This window comes from Lipotes vexillifer, unplaced genomic scaffold, assembly GCF_000442215.2.
Source record: "Lipotes vexillifer unplaced genomic scaffold, Lipotes_vexillifer_v1.1 scaffold498, whole genome shotgun sequence".
In the NCBI taxonomy this organism is placed as follows: Eukaryota; Metazoa; Chordata; class Mammalia; order Artiodactyla; family Lipotidae; genus Lipotes; species Lipotes vexillifer.
Genome location: NW_006793744.1, coordinates 1,019,414 through 1,035,349, shown reverse-complemented (window position 1 = coordinate 1,035,349; position 15,936 = coordinate 1,019,414). Strand labels below are relative to the sequence as shown.

Here is a 15,936-nt window from a genome sequence, read left to right as displayed (position 1 = left end):
ATCCAAGAAGAAGATATAACAACTATAAATATATATGCACCCAACATAGGAGCACCTCAATACATAAGGCAACTGCTAACAGGTATGAAGGAGGAAATTGACAGTAACACAAAATAGTGGGGGACTTTAACACTTCACTTACAACAATGGACAGATCATCCAAAATGAAAATACATAAGGAAACAGAAGCTTTAAATGACACAACAGACCAGATAGATTTAATTGATATTTATAGGACATTGCATCCCAAAACAGCAGATTACACTTTCTTCTCAAGAGCACATGGAACATTCTCCAGGATAGATCACATCTTGGGTCACAAATCAAGCCTCAGTAAATTTAAGAAAATTGAAATCATATCATGCATCATTTCTGACCACAACGCTATGAGATTAGAAATGAATTACAGGGAAAAAAACGTAAAAAACACAAACACATGGAGGCTAAATAATACATTATTAAATAAGCAAGAGACCACTGAATAAATCAGAGGAAATCAAAAAATACCTAGAGACAAATGACAATGAAAACACGACAATCCAAAACCTACGGGATGCAGCAAAGGCAGTTCTAAGAGGGAAGTTTAGAGCTATACAAGCCTATCTCGAGAAACAAGAAAAATCTCAAGTAAACAATCTAAACTTACACCTAAAGGAACTAGAGAAAGAAGAACAAACAAAACCGAAAGTTAGCAGAAGGAAAGAAATCATAAATATCTGCGCAGAAATAAATGAAATAAAAACAAAGAAAACAATAGCAAAGATGAATAAAACTAAAAGCTGGTTCTTTGAGAAGATAAACAAAATTGATAAACCATCAAGAAAAAGAGGGAGAGGATTTAAATCAATAAAATTAGAAATCAAAAAGGAGAAGTTACAACAGACACCGCAGAAATACAAAGCATCCTAAGAAACTACTACAAGCAACTCTGTGCCAACAAAATGGACAACCTGGAAGAAATGGACAAATTCTTAGAAAGGTATAGCCTTCCAAGACTTAACCAGGAGGAAATAGAAAATATGAACAGACCAAACACAAGTAATGAAATTAAAACTGTGATGAAAAATCTTCCAACAAAAGTCCAGGACCACATGGCTTCACAGGTGAATTCTATCAAACATTTGGAGAAGAGCTAACACCCATCCTTCTCAAACTCTTGCAAAAAACTGCAGAGGAAGGAACACTCCCAAACTCATTCTATGAGGCCACCATCACCCTGACACCAAAATCAGATAAAGATACAAAACAGAAAGGAAAATTACAGACCAGTATCACTCATGAATATAGATGAAAAAATCCTCAACAAAATACTAGCAAACAGAATTAAACACCACATTAAAGAGATCGGACACCGGGCTTCCCTGGTGCGCAGTGGTTGATGCAGGGGACAGGGACCATCATGCTCTGGTCCGGGAGGATCCCACATGCCGCGGAGCCACTGGGCCCGTGGGCCATGGCCGCTGAGTCTGCGCGACTGGAGCCTGTGCTCCGCAGCGGGAGAGGCCACAACACTGGGAAGAGCGCACAACAGTGAGAGTCCCGCGTACGGCAAACAAACAGAAAAACAAACATCGGACACCATGTTAAAGTGAGATTTATCCCAGGGATGCAAGGATTCTTCAATATATGCAAATCAATCAATGTGATACACCATATTAACAAATTGAAGAATAAAAACCATATGATCATCTCAATAGATGCAGAAAAAGCTGTTGACAAAATTCAGCACCCATTTATGATAAAAACTCTCCAGAAAGTGGGTACAGAGGGAACCTACCTCAACATAATAAAGGCCATATACGACAAACCCACAGCAAACATCATTCTCAGTGGTGAAAAACTGAAAGCATTTCCTCTAAGATTAGGAATAAGACAAGGATGTCCACTCTCACCACTATTATTCAATATAGTTTTGGAAGTCCTAGTAACAGCAATCAGAGAAGAAAAAGAAATAAAAGGAATCCAAATGGGAAAAGAAGTAAAACTGTCACTGTGTGCAGATGACATTATACTATACATAGAGAATGCTAAAAATGGCACCAGAAAACTACTACAGCTAATCAATGAATTTGGTAAAGTTGCAGGATACAAAATGCACAGAAATCTCTTGCATTCCTATACACTAATGATGAAAAATCTGAAAGAGAAATTATGGAAACACTCCCATTTGGCACTGCAACAAAAAGAATAAAATAGGAGAGGGGGAAGATGGCGGAAGAGTAAGACACGGAGATCACCTTCCTCCCCACAGATACATCAGAAATATATCTACATGTGGAACAACTCCTACAGAACACCTACAGAATGCTGGCAGAAGACCTCACACCTCCCAAAAGGCAAGAAACTCCCCACGTACCTGGGTAGGGCAAAAGAAAAAAGAATAAACAGAGACAAAAGAATAGAGACGGGACCTGCACCAGTGGGAGGGAGCTGTGAAGGAGGAAAGGTTTCCACACACTAGGAGCCCCTTCGTGGGCGGAGACTGTGGGTGGCAGAGGGGGGAAACTTCAGAGCCGCGAAGGAGAGCGCAGCCACAGGCGTGCAGAGGGCGAAGCGGAGAGATACCCGCACTGAGGATCGGCACCGACCGGCACTCACCAGCCCGAGAGGCTTGTCTGTTCACCCGCCAGGTAGGGCGGGGCTGGGAGCTGAGGCTCGGGCTTCGGTCGGATCCCAGGGAGAGGACTGGCGGCGTGAACACAGCCTGAAGGGGCTAGTGCACCACGGCTAGCTAGGAGGGAATCCGGGGAAAAGTTTGGACCTGCCGAAGAGGCAAGAGACTTTTTCTTCCCTCTTTGTTTCCTGGTGCGCAAGGAGAGGGGATTAAGAGCGCTGCTTAAAGGACCTCCAGAAAAGGGCACAAGCCGCGGCTAACAGCACGGACCCCAGAGACGGGCATGAGATGCTAAGGCTGCTGCTGCCGCCACCAAGCAGCCTCTGTGTGAGCACAGGTCACTCTCCACACCTCCCTTCCAGGGAGCCTGTGCAACCCGCCACTGCCAGGATCCCAGGATCCAGGGACAACTTCCCCGGGAGAACGCACGGCGCGCCTCAGGCTGGTGCAACGTCACGTTGGCCTCTGCCGCCGCAGGCTCGCCCCGCACTCTGTGCCCCTCCCTCCCCCCCGCCTCAGTGAGCCAGAGTCCCCGAATCAGGGGCTCCTTTAATCCCATCCTTTCTGAGCGGAGAACAGATGCCCTCCTGCGACCTACAAGCAGAGGCGGGACCAAATCCAAAGCTGAGCCCCTGGGAGCTGTGAGAACAAAGAAGAGAAAGGGAAGTCTCTCCCAGCAGCCTCAGGAGCAGCAGATTAAATCTCCACAATCAACTTGATGTACCCTGCATCTGTGGAACACATGAATAGACAAGGAATCATCCCAAATTGTGGAGGTGGACTTTGAGAGCAAGATTTATTATTTTTTCCCCTTTTTCTCTTTCTGTGTGTATGTGTATGCTTCTGTGTGAGATTTTCGCTGTATAGCTTTGCTTTCACCATTTGTCCTAGGGTTTTATCCATCCATTTTGTTTTTTTTACTTTAAAAAAATTTTTTTCTTAATAATTATTTTTTATTTTAATAACTTTATTTTTTCTCTTTATTTTATTTCTCTTCTTTCTTTCTTTCTCTCTCTCTCTCTTTCTTTCTTTCTCCTCCCTCCTTCCAACCTTCCTCCCTCCCTTTCTTTCTTTCTACTTTTTCTCCCTTTTATCCCGAGCTGTGTGGATGAAAGGCCCTTGGTGCTGGAGCCAGGAGTCAGTGCTGTGCCTCTGAGGTGGCAGAGCCAACTTCAGGACGCTGGTCCACAAGAGACCTTCCAGCTCGACGTAATATCAAATGGCAAAAATCTCCCAGACATCTCCATCTCAACACCAACCCCCAGCTTCACTCAACAACCAGCAAGCTACAGTGCTGGACACCCTATGCCAAACAACTAGCAAGACAGGAACACAACCCCACCCATTAGCAGAGAGGCTGCCTAAAATCATAATAAGTCCACAGACACCCCAAAACACACCACCGGACGTGGACCTGCCTACGAGAGAGACAAGATCCAGCCTCATCCACCAGAACACAGGCACTAGTCTCCTCCACCAGGAAGTCTACACAACCCACTGAACCAACTTTAGCCACTGGGGACAGACACCAAAAACAAAGGGAACTATGAACTTGCAACCTGCAAAAAGGAGACCCCAAACACAGTAAGATAAGCAAAATGAGAAGAAAGAAAAACACACAGCAGATGAAGGAGCAAGATAAAAACCCACTAGACCTAACAAATGAAGAGGAAATAGGCAGTCTACCTGAAAAAGAATTCAGAATAAGGATAGTAAAGATGATCCAAAATCTTGGAAATAGAATAGGGAAAGTGCAAGAAACATTTAACAAGGACCTAGAAGAACTAAAGAGGAAACAAGCAACGATGAAGAGCAGAAAAAATGAAATAAAAAATACTCTAGAAGGGATCAATAGCAGAATAACAGGCAGAATAACAGATAAGTGACCTGGAAGATAAAATAGTGGAAATAACTACTGCAGAGCAGAATAAAGACAAAAGAATTAAAAGAACTGAGGCCAGTCTCAGAGACCTCTGGGACCACATTAAATGCACCAACATTCAAATTATACAGATCCCAGAAGAATAAGAGAAAAAGAAAGGAACTGAAAAAATATTTGAAGAGATTATAGTTGAAAACTTCCCTAATATGGGAAAGAGGTAATCAAGTCCAGGAAGCACAGAGAGTCCCATAGAGGATAAATCCAAGGAGAAATACGCCAAGACACATATTAATCAAACTGTCAAAAATTAAATACAAAGAAATCATATTAAAAGCAGCAAGGGAAAAACAACAAATAACACACAAGGGAATCCTTGTAAGGTTAACAGCTGAACTTTCAGCAGAAACTCTGCAAGCCAGAAGGGACTGGCAGGACATATTTAAAGTGATGAAGCAGAAAAACCTACAACCAAGATTACTCTCTCCAGCAAGGATCTCATTCAGATTTGATGGAGAAATTAAAACCTTTAGAGACAAGCAAAAGCTGAGAGAGTTCAGCATCACCAAACCAGCTTTACAGCAAATGCTAAAGGAACTTCTCTAGGCAAGAAACACAAGAGGAGGAAAAGACCTACAATAACAAACCCAAAACAATTAAGAAAATGGGAATAGGAACATACATATCGATAATTACCTTAAATGTAAATGGATTAAATGCTCCCACCAAAAGACACAGACTGGCTGAATGGATACAAAAATAAGACCCGTATATATGCTGTCTACAAGAGATCCACTTCAGACCTAGGAACACATACAGACTGAAAGTGAGGGGATGGAAAAAGATATTCCATGCATATGGAAATCAAAAGAAAGCTGGAGTAGCAATTCTCGTTATGAGACAAAATATACTTTAAAATGAAGACTATTGCAAGAGACAAAGTGGGACACTACATAATGATCAAGGGATCAATCCAAGAAGAAGATATAACAATTGTAAACATTTATGCACCCAACTTAGGAGCACCTCAATACATAAGGCAAATACTAACAGCCATAAAAGAGGAAATCGACAGTAAAACATAAAGAGTAGATGACGTGAACACCCCACTTTCACCAATGAACAGATCATCCAAAATGAAAATAAATAAGGAAACACAAGCTTTAAGTGATACATTAAACAAGATGGAATTAATTGATATTTATAGGACATTCCATCCAAAAACAACAGAATACACATTTCTCTCAAGTGCTCATGGAACATTCTCCAAGATAGATCATATCCTGGGTCACAAATCAAGCCTTGGTAAATTTAAGAAAATTGAAATTGTATCACGTATCTTTTCCGACCACAATGCTATGAGACTAGATATCAATTACAGGAAAAGATCTGTAAAAAATACAAACACATGGAGGCTAAACAATACGCTACTTAATAACGAAGTGATCACTGAAGAAATGAAAGAGGAAATCAAAAAATACTTAGAAACAAATGACAATGGAGACACGACGACCCAAAACCCATGGGATGCAGCAAAAGCAGTTCCAAGAGGGAAGCTTATAGCAATACAATCCTAGCTTAAGAAACAAGAAACATCTCAAATAAACAACCTAACCTTGCATCTAAAGCAGTTAGAGAAAGAAGAACAAAAAAACCCTGAAGTTAGCAAAAGGAAGGAAATCATGAATATCAGATCAGAAGTAAATGAAAAAGAAAAGAAGGAAATGATAGCAAAGATCAATAAAAGTAAAAGCTGGTTCTTTGAGAAGATAAACAAAATTGATAAACCATTAGCCAGACTCATCAAGAAGAAAAGGGAGAAGACTCAAATCAATAGGATTAGAAATGAAAAAGCAGAACTGCCACTGCAGAAATACAAAAGATCATGAGAGATTACTACAAGCAACTCTATGCCAATAAAATGGACAACCTGGAAGGAATGGACAAATTCTTAGAAATGCACAACCTGCCAAGACTCAATCCGGAAGAAAGAGAAATTACGAACAGACCAATCACAAGCACTGAAATTGAAACTGTGATTAAAAATCTTCCAACAAACAAAAGCCCAGGACCAGACGGCTTCACAGGCGAATTCTATCAAACATTTAGAGAAGAGCTAACACCTATCCTTCTCAAACTCTTCCAAAATTTAGCAGAGGGAGGAACACTCCCAAACTCATTCTACGAGGCCACCATCACCCTGATACAAAAAGCAGACAAAGATGTCACAAAGAAAGAAAACTACAGGCCAATATCACAGATGAACATAGATGCAAACATCCTCAACAAAATACTAGCAAACAGAATCTAACAGCACATTAAAAGGATCATACACCATGATCAAGTGGGGTTTATTCCAGGAATGCAAGGATTCTTCAATATATGCAAATCAATCAACGTGATACAACATATTAACAAACTGAAGGAGAAAAACCATATGATCATCTCAATAGATGCAGAGAAAGCTTTCGACAAAATTCAACACCCATTTATGATAAAAACCCTGCAGAAAGTAGGCATAGAGGGAACTTTCCTCAACATAATAAAGGCCATATATGACAAACCCACAGCCAACATCGTCCTCAGTGGTGAAAAACTGAAACCATTTCCACTAAGATCAGGAACAAGACAAGGTTGCCCACTCTCACCACTCTTATTCAACATAGTTTTGGAAGTTGTAGCCGCAGCAATCAGAGAAGACAAAGAAATAAAAGGAATGCAAATCGGAAAAGAAGAAGCAAAGCTGTCAGTGTTTGCAGACGACATGATACTATACATAGAGAATCCCAAAGATGCTACCAGAAAACTACTAGAGCTAATCAATGAATTCGGTAAAGTAGCAGGATACAAAATTAATGCACAGAAATCTCTGGCATTCCTACATATTAATGATGAAAAATCTGAAAATGAAATTAAGAAAATACTCCCATTTATCACTGCAACAAAAAGAATAAAATATCTAGGAATAAACCTACCTAAGGAGACAAAAGACCTGTATGCAGAAAATTATAAGACACTGATGAAAGAAATTAAAGATGATACAAATAGATGGAGAGATATACCATGTTCTTGGATTGGAAGAATCAACATTGTGAAAATGACTCTACTACCCAAAGCAATCTACAGATTGAATGCAATCCCTATCAAACTACCACTGGCATTTTTCACAGAAGTAGAACAAAAAATTTCACAATTTGTATGGAAACACAAAAGACCCCGAATAGCCAAAGCAATCTTGAGAACGAAAAGCGGAGCTGGAGGAATCGGGCTCCCTGACTTCAGACTATACTACAAAGCTACAGTAATCAAGACAGTATGGTACTGGTACAAAAACAGAAAGATAGATCAATGGAACAGGATAGAAAGCCCAGAGATAAACCCACGCACATATGGTCACCTTATTTTTGATAAAGGAGGCAAGAATATACAGTGGAGAAAAGACAGCCTCTTCAGTAAGTGGTGCTGGGAAAATTGGACAGGTACATGTAAAAGTATGAGATTAGAACACTCCCTAACACCATGCACAAAAATAAGCTCAAAATGCATTAAAGACCTAAATGTAAGGCCAGAAACTATCAAACTCTTAGAGGAAAACATAGGCAGAACACTCTGACATAAATCACAGCAAGATTCTTTTTGACCCACCTCCTACAGAAATGGAAATAAAAACGAAAAGAAACAAATGGGACCTAATGAAACTTCAAAGCTTTTGCATAGCAAAGGAAACCATAAACAAGACCAAAAGACAACCCTCAGAATGGGAGAAAGTATTTGCTAATGAAGCAACTGACAAAGGATTAATCTCCAAAATTTACAAGCAGCTCATGCAGCTCGATATCAAAAAAACAAACAACCCAATCCAAAAATGGGCAGAAGATGTAAACAGACATTTCTCCAAAGAAGACATACAGATTGTCAACAAACACATGAAAGGATGCTCAACATCACTAATCATTAGAGAAATGAAGATCAAAACTACAATGCGGTATCACCTCACACCAGTCAGAATAGCCATCATCAAAAAATCTACAAACAATAAATGCTGGAAAGGGTGTGGAGAAAAGGGAACCCTCTTGCACTGCTGGTGGGACCGTAAGTTGATACAGCCACTATGGAGAACAGTATGGAGGTTCCTTAAAAAACTACAAATAGAACTACCGTATGACCCAGCAATCCCACTACTGGGTATATACCCTGAGAAAAACGTAATTCAAAAAGAGTCATGTACCACAATGTTCATTGCAGCTCTATTTACAATAGCCAGGGCATAGAAGGAACAACCTAAGTGTCCATCAACAGATGAATGGGTAAAGAAGATATGGCACATATATACAATGGAATATTACTCAGCCATAAAAAGAAGGGAAATTGAGTTATTTGTAGTGAGGTGGATGGACCTAGAGTCTGTCATACAGAGTGAAGTAAGTCAGAAAGAGAAAAACAAATACCGTATGCTAAGACATATATATGGAATCTAAAAAAAAATGGTTCTGAAGAACCTAGGGGCAGGACAGGAATAAAGACGCAGATGTAGAAAATGGACTTGAGAACATGGGGAGGGGTAAGCGTAAGCTGGGAAGAAGTGAGAGAGCTGCACTGACATATATATACTACCAAATGTAAGACAGACAGCTAGTGGGAAGCAGCCACATAGCACAGAGAGATGACCTCGTTGCTTTGTGACCACCTAGAGGGGTGGGAGGGAGACACAAGAGGAAGGGGATATGGGGATATATGTACATGTATCGCTGATTCACTTGTTATACAGCAGAAACTAAGACAACAATGTAAAGCAATTATACTCCAATAAAGATGTTAAAAAAAAAGAAAAAAACAAATTCATTTTGAAAATAATAGGACAAGTGGAACAAAATTAAAGGCACAGGAAGAAGCAAAAGTAAATTATTGCTCTACATAGATCTCCTACTTGGGGGAAGATAATATAATGATAAACAGTGTATAAAATACCGTAAATCACCACCATATAGGTCATGTATTTACAAGATAGTCACTGGGTATTACTAGTATTTAAATAGCACCAGAGCTTTTGTATAATGCAAAAAAAAAAAAAAAGGAATAAAACAATTTAAGTACTAGGAAAAGAATAATTTCATGGCAGCAACTGATAGATATTACATTAAAAGAGTTATTAAGAGTGAAGGATAGGGAAAAAGGGAGCATAAAAGGAAATACTAGAAATTGAACAGGGGAGACAGATCAAGAAGTAAATAAAGAAGGTAATATGATAAGAAAAACAGGAATGAAAGTTTTAAAGATACTGGCTTTAAGACAACAAATATTAACTTGATAAAGGTGTGAATACTGGTGGCACATTCTTAAAACATTTTTAAGAAACATTTAATGTTTAGAAAAGATGTCAAACAGGTCTGAATGCTGAAACTGAGATTATTCTTAAAAAAATAAGATGGACTTCTAAAAGTACCCTACTCTACACTAGGAAAATACAAAAAAAACAAAAATGATGAACCAGAGTTCATTATTCACAACTGTTCTTGCAGATGAGAATAAATAAGATAATAAATAAATATTGTATTCAAAGTGTGTGAATAAAATCAGGTAGATTAAAATAATATTTAAGGGACTCCCCTGGTGGTGCAGTCGTTAAGAATCTTCCTGCCAATGCAGGGGACATGGGTTCGAGCCCTGGTCCAGGAAGATCCCACATGCTGCAGAGCAGCTAAGTCCATGCGCCATAACTACTGAGCCTGCACTCTAGAGCCCGCGAGCCACAACTGCTGAAGCCCGTGTGCCACAACTACTGAAGCCCGTGCACCTAGAGCCTGTGGCTCCACAACAAGAGAAGCCATCGCAATGAGAAGCCCGTGCATGCTCACGAAGTGTAGCCCCTGCTTGCTGCAACTAGAAAAGCCTGCCCCCAGCCATGAAGACCCAACACAGCTATAAATGAGTAAATAAATTAATAATAATAATATTTAAGAAGATAGGTTCAAGGCCTAAACTTAAAATCCCTCCTATTACATATTTGGTTTTAATCACCAGAGTGCTCTTGGAGCCAAAATTAACAACCAGTAAAGGAGGTGCTAATATTCTCTTTTAGGAAAAGGCTTAAAGTGTTTGCTAGAGAACAGAAACAGGCAGAAGAAATTCAAGTTAGAAATCATGTAGGAACTGAAGTCCAAGAAAGAAAGGATCAAAGCCATAGCCAGAATCAAGGTCCTCAAGAGTAAGATGGATAACAAGCAAAGTCCTAATTCAGCCAAATCAGAATCAATACTTGAAGGATTATCCAAGTGACAACGAATGTCCTGTATCAGCTCACAATCTGGACCAAAAACGTCAAAAAGCCACAAGAATAGAGCGTCATATGTCAGCCCAGACACACTGGGCTACAAACTTCATAAAATCATGTAAGCTAGGACTTCCTCTCTTTTGACTTAGACTGAGATATCCAAACTTCTCTGATGAAAAAAAGTTTCAGCTAAAAATAAAGTGATCAGTCTGAAGAGAATAACTCTTTCACATAGTACCATGCCATGTGTACACATTATGAAGACCAGTCATTTTTATTAACAGAAAGTCTGAATGTGGTATGTTAATGTAGAGATAACTGGAATCTTAATGATTCTACTCAGATTATTGAAAAGGTAAAAGACAGAAGAAAAGGAATACATGATAAACACACACATATAGGAAAAAAAAAGATAAAGAACAAGGAAAACACAAATTAAATGACATAAGAGAGGAAGGCTAAAATGAGAAAAATTTAATTTGGTAATCTGTAAAATTACTAGGATTTAGTTCAGAAATAAGGCCTGTATTCTTTAGGCTCCAAATGTGTGGACAGAGAATGCCAAAGGTTAGAGTCAAATTTCAGGAATAAATGAACAAAGGAACGGCTGAACAGAATTTAATAAATAAATGAATGAAGCTCAGTCTGGTATGAAAGATAAACAAGTAGAATGAAAGGAGCATGAAGGGGAATTCCAAGCAGTAGGCAAATACAGCCCTGTGAACAAAGTAGTAGAGGTGTGAGAAAGCACAGCTTGTTTAGGAAATATCTGGATAATCTGGTATGGATCACTGGATCCCTGGGTGAAGAGAAGAGCAGCAGGAGATGAAGTTGGAAAGGTAGATGGGGTCAGATTCATGCTGTTCTAAAGACAATGGGGATCCAGTGAAGGAGTTTAAGCAAGAATGAACCATGTCAGGCAGAGCAGAATATGTAGGCTAAGAGAATTTGTCAAGAAGCTACCACAGTAATGTGAGAGAGTAATCATATGGCTGTGAAGGGTGAGATGGAGACGAGGGGATAAAGTCAAAGAATATTAAAGAGGCAGAATCCATTTAATAATTAACTAGATACGTGGAATCAGCGAGAAGATGAAGTAGACATTTGAATATTTGGGTGAACTGTTGTGATATGAGGGAATACAAAGGGAAAAACAATACATGAAATGAGAGAATCCATGTCCTTGAGAACAAAAGGGGCAATGAGTAAATAGAATGTCCTGAGTGGGAACAGTTTCGCAGGCATCCACTGATGCCTTTTTGACGGCTACCACTGGCATTTCTCAGTTCTACACTGACATGAACTAAATACTTTTTTGGAAAGATTCATGTAGCAGTTTCAGGGCACTTTTACATCTTAAGAATACCTGTGCTTTTATAGAAAACTGCAGATCATACTTTAAAAATACTAACTGAAAGAGTAAATTCGCTTTTGTATTACTCTTTAGAAGACACATAAGAGACTCCCGTATAAAAATACAGACAATTCCTGACTTACAAACCACTAGGCCCACTACCAATTCACAAATACAGCCAGTGTTAAGGCTAATGCTCTAACTTGAACTGCTAGGGCTTTCACCCACTTAACTATTCTATGAATTCTACCATCTTCTCCCTGTTAAGATTTGAAGGTACTAAGTGGATTTGGGGCTTATACATCAAATATAGTATAGATTAAATAATTTGCTTGTTTTATGAGAACATAAAAAAAATAACCAACAATTACTCTGAAACAATACAACTAACAACAATAAACTTTTGAAATCCAACTCATTTGCTGTGTGTACAGTTAGTGCTTAGTATTACAATAAATCAGAGAATTCCAAACTTTGGAAAACTAATATACCTCTTTTGACATTCAGCTGCTATAAAGCATCAAAAACCTGCAGATTGTGACAAACATATCTAGAGCAGCTCTGTATACAGCTACATGTGCTCCCTCCCAGGCACTGTATTTCTTCTTCAACTATGTGTTATCTGTCAATTAGTAAGAACTTTAGTAGCTTTTTTTTAAACTCTTGCTACTGACTTTTTAAAATACATTTATGCCAAGATCAGTAAGACAAAATACTTCATTTTCTAATTGTATATTTATGTTTAAATAGCATTATTCTCTCCTATATATTCATATAATTGCAAAATAATAATTTGAATAACATAAAAATGAAAATTCTTAGAGCCAGATAGGGTAGAAACATTTAAAAAAAAATTACAAACCTTGTAGGTATTTAGACTCCATTTTCTAACAAGTTCTAACTTTTCCATTGCAGGATTTTTAGTTTCATCTGCTAGAACAACTGGTCCACTTTTTGTCTGCGTTCTCTGGCCACCTATAAGATCAGAAGAGAAGATAAAAATGCAAACCAGATAAAGACAAGTAGAAAGAAAACAAAACACTGATGCTGTTCAAATTAAACTACTTATGCGTTTAAAGAAATAAAAAAGTTCCCACAAGGTGAAGGACTAGAACTTCCTGGAATCATTTTGAGGATAATTTCCTAACACTTAAAAAAACATATTTCTGAGGTTTGTCCATCTTCTTAAAAACAAATCCTGCAACCGGCCTTCTTCTCTAAATACGTTGCTGTTTACTTCAAGAAAAATAAAATTTCCACAATTAATCTTATAACCTAATGATTCTAATAAACACTGTCAGTGAAAATCTGAAAGGCCACACACTCTTCACAGTGATCTCCTTTCACTATACTACATAGAAGAGAGCAACAATAGAATGTTACTGTAATTTTGGAGGATTTAAAAACACTCTAATTTTAAAGTCATTAAAAATATCTTACCACTAATATAAGAGGCTGTGTTATAACAAGACCTACACTGTACTTCGTTTTTTCTCAAGAGAACCTCCCACTTCCCCAAAAAGCCATAATTAATACAGGCAGTATAAAGCCCTGATAATGAATTGCTCCAACAATCAAGATATTATGACATAAAAGCAACTCTACAACTATATAGTTCCTAATAGTAAAGTATTTTTCGTAGAAGAAAATATTTAATAAACATGTGTGATGCTAATGACTTGGGATAGAAACTTCATAATAATTTTAAAATAACAATGAGAAGAAGACAAGAGAAAATGTTTTATAAAATGTCTGTAAAAGGTTACAGTCAGCAAAAATCTCTTTTCTCACTCCTCTAGCCAGCCCAGCCTTTACCACAGCTTTACCACAATCTAAGAAAGAGAACAGCATACAAAATCAAACACATTTAAGAATTTACAAAATTCTCACAGAAACAAATATTAACATTTCATGTAAAAAGAAATACAAAGTTTATTTTTTCCCTGTTCTTATAGTCCAGCAATATTAAAGTGCAGAGCAGTTTAGGATCAAATAAGTAAACCAACATTTTCCAGAGCAAAGAGAGGATGATTTAAAATGAATCAATTTTACAGTGTTTTTTAATCGTAAGGTAAATTAAATTTCGGGTTTGAAATAGAGCCTAATAAACTTTGAAAAGCCAGAAAGATAAGCTATGGCTAGAAAGATTATTTTCCTTATTGTTAAAAAAAAAAAAAAGCAGCCACCAAAAAAGCCAGAATAACACACACCTAAGAATATAAAGCAAGTGATAAGAAACTGAGTGAATTAATTTAGTTTCAGCAGTAGCAAGAAGGGCTTTATCCAATCAGTGCAGTGAATACCTGCAGGAACAATTAAATCACTTCCTTGTTGAGCCAGTCGACTAGCTGCCACCCTGCTAGGAGACATAACAGATGGCAGTGGTGGTGCTGGGGAACCTGAAAAGGGCAGACATTTCACTGTGAAAATCCTTATCTTCCTCCACATACTTACATTTTGAATATAGGTGTACTGACATTTTCTTTAAGATATTCAAAAACTAGGATTAAAAGCTAGAATTAATATACTTGTTTTCTTGCAGAAATGGACTAATAATAAATGGATGCTACCAGACTGAGTTCTTAGTTTCCAAATCAATTAAAAGAATGTGATTAGAGTCCCACAGCTGAATGATTTAAAGCTTAAGTAAATATTTTATCACTTGCTACTCTAACATAGGGAGGAAAGCTCTTCAAGTAGAAATCCAAAGGCACATAACACTGTATCAAATTTAAAATTAAAATTCATAGAAATGTGAATGAATCACAGCCTTCACAGAAATTGTAGCCAAAATTTTCATATCATATATCAAATATCACATAGTGTAGGTCACTGCTACTCATGGTATGGATGCAAGGGGTCTCCATCAATTATGTCACCTGGAAGCTCAACAGAAATGCAAAACTCAGGCCCTGCCACAGATCTACTGAACCAGAATCTGCATTTTCACAAGATCCTCAGGTGATCTGCATGTTTTTTTTAAGCTTGAGAAGTGTTAATATAGAGTGTTATTCTGATTAATCATAAGCATTACTTCTGAAGCTTTTAAAACACACCTGAGACACTCCATAAAATCCGATTATCAGTGAAACAGGTATCTGTAGGACTTTTTTTTTTTTCTTTTTTGACAGGTTTAGCTTTTTTATTTGATTTATTTTTGGTTTTCATTTATTTATTAGGTAAATAAAAATTGTATATATTTAAGGTGTACAAAGTGATGTTTTGATATATGTATACATTGTGAAATGATTACATCCATCACCTCACATAGTTACCTCTTTTGTGTGTGTGGTGAAAAAACTTGAGATCTATTCTCTTAGCAGATTTCAAGTATACATTATTATTAACTACAGTAACCATGCTGCACATTAGGCAACTGTAGTTTTTTAAAAGCTACTTAGGCTATTCTCAAACACAACTAAGTTTGAGAACCAGAGGAAAGAACACAATTTTTGAGTGAAACACAACTGAGTTTTAAATTCTAACTCTGGGCTTGAAATTCTGGCTCTATTTAACCACATAGTATCAATATTTTAGTATCAGTAATTTGCCAGTAACACCCTGGCAAATTATTTAGCTACCTATAAAGTAAGAAAAACTGACTACCCAACATTGTTGCTAATGGCCGGCATTAAACTAAGAAAACTGTCTGGCATTAAACTAAAGAAAATTAGCTTCAACTGATTTCTTTATTTTAAATTCTAAAGGCTATATATCTTTAGGGAAGTGATAATTAAAAAGAAGTTGAAAAAATTATTAACATCCTTCCACATTTAGCTGAGTATATTTTAATGTTTATAATTTTATTTCAACTACAC

General features: G+C 37.7%; 1 protein-coding gene across 5 annotated transcripts in view; it reads right to left on the bottom strand.

Moving 5' to 3' along the window:
• ARFIP1 (ARF interacting protein 1) overlaps positions 1 to 15,936 on the bottom strand; it is a 136,529-nt gene that overhangs the window by 50,217 nt on the left and 70,376 nt on the right. For 3 of the 5 annotated variants that reach the window (XM_007466711.1, XM_007466710.1, XM_007466709.1), the window contains exons 4-5: positions 14,422 to 14,517; positions 12,981 to 13,093 (exon numbers count right to left, since the gene is read on the bottom strand). In XM_007466711.1, the coding sequence (XP_007466773.1) occupies positions 12,981 to 13,093; positions 14,422 to 14,517 (209 nt within the window). The remainder of the gene's footprint in view (positions 1 to 12,980; positions 13,094 to 14,421; positions 14,518 to 15,936) is intronic. The other 2 variants (XM_007466712.1, XM_007466713.1) reach the window with 1 other exon arrangement.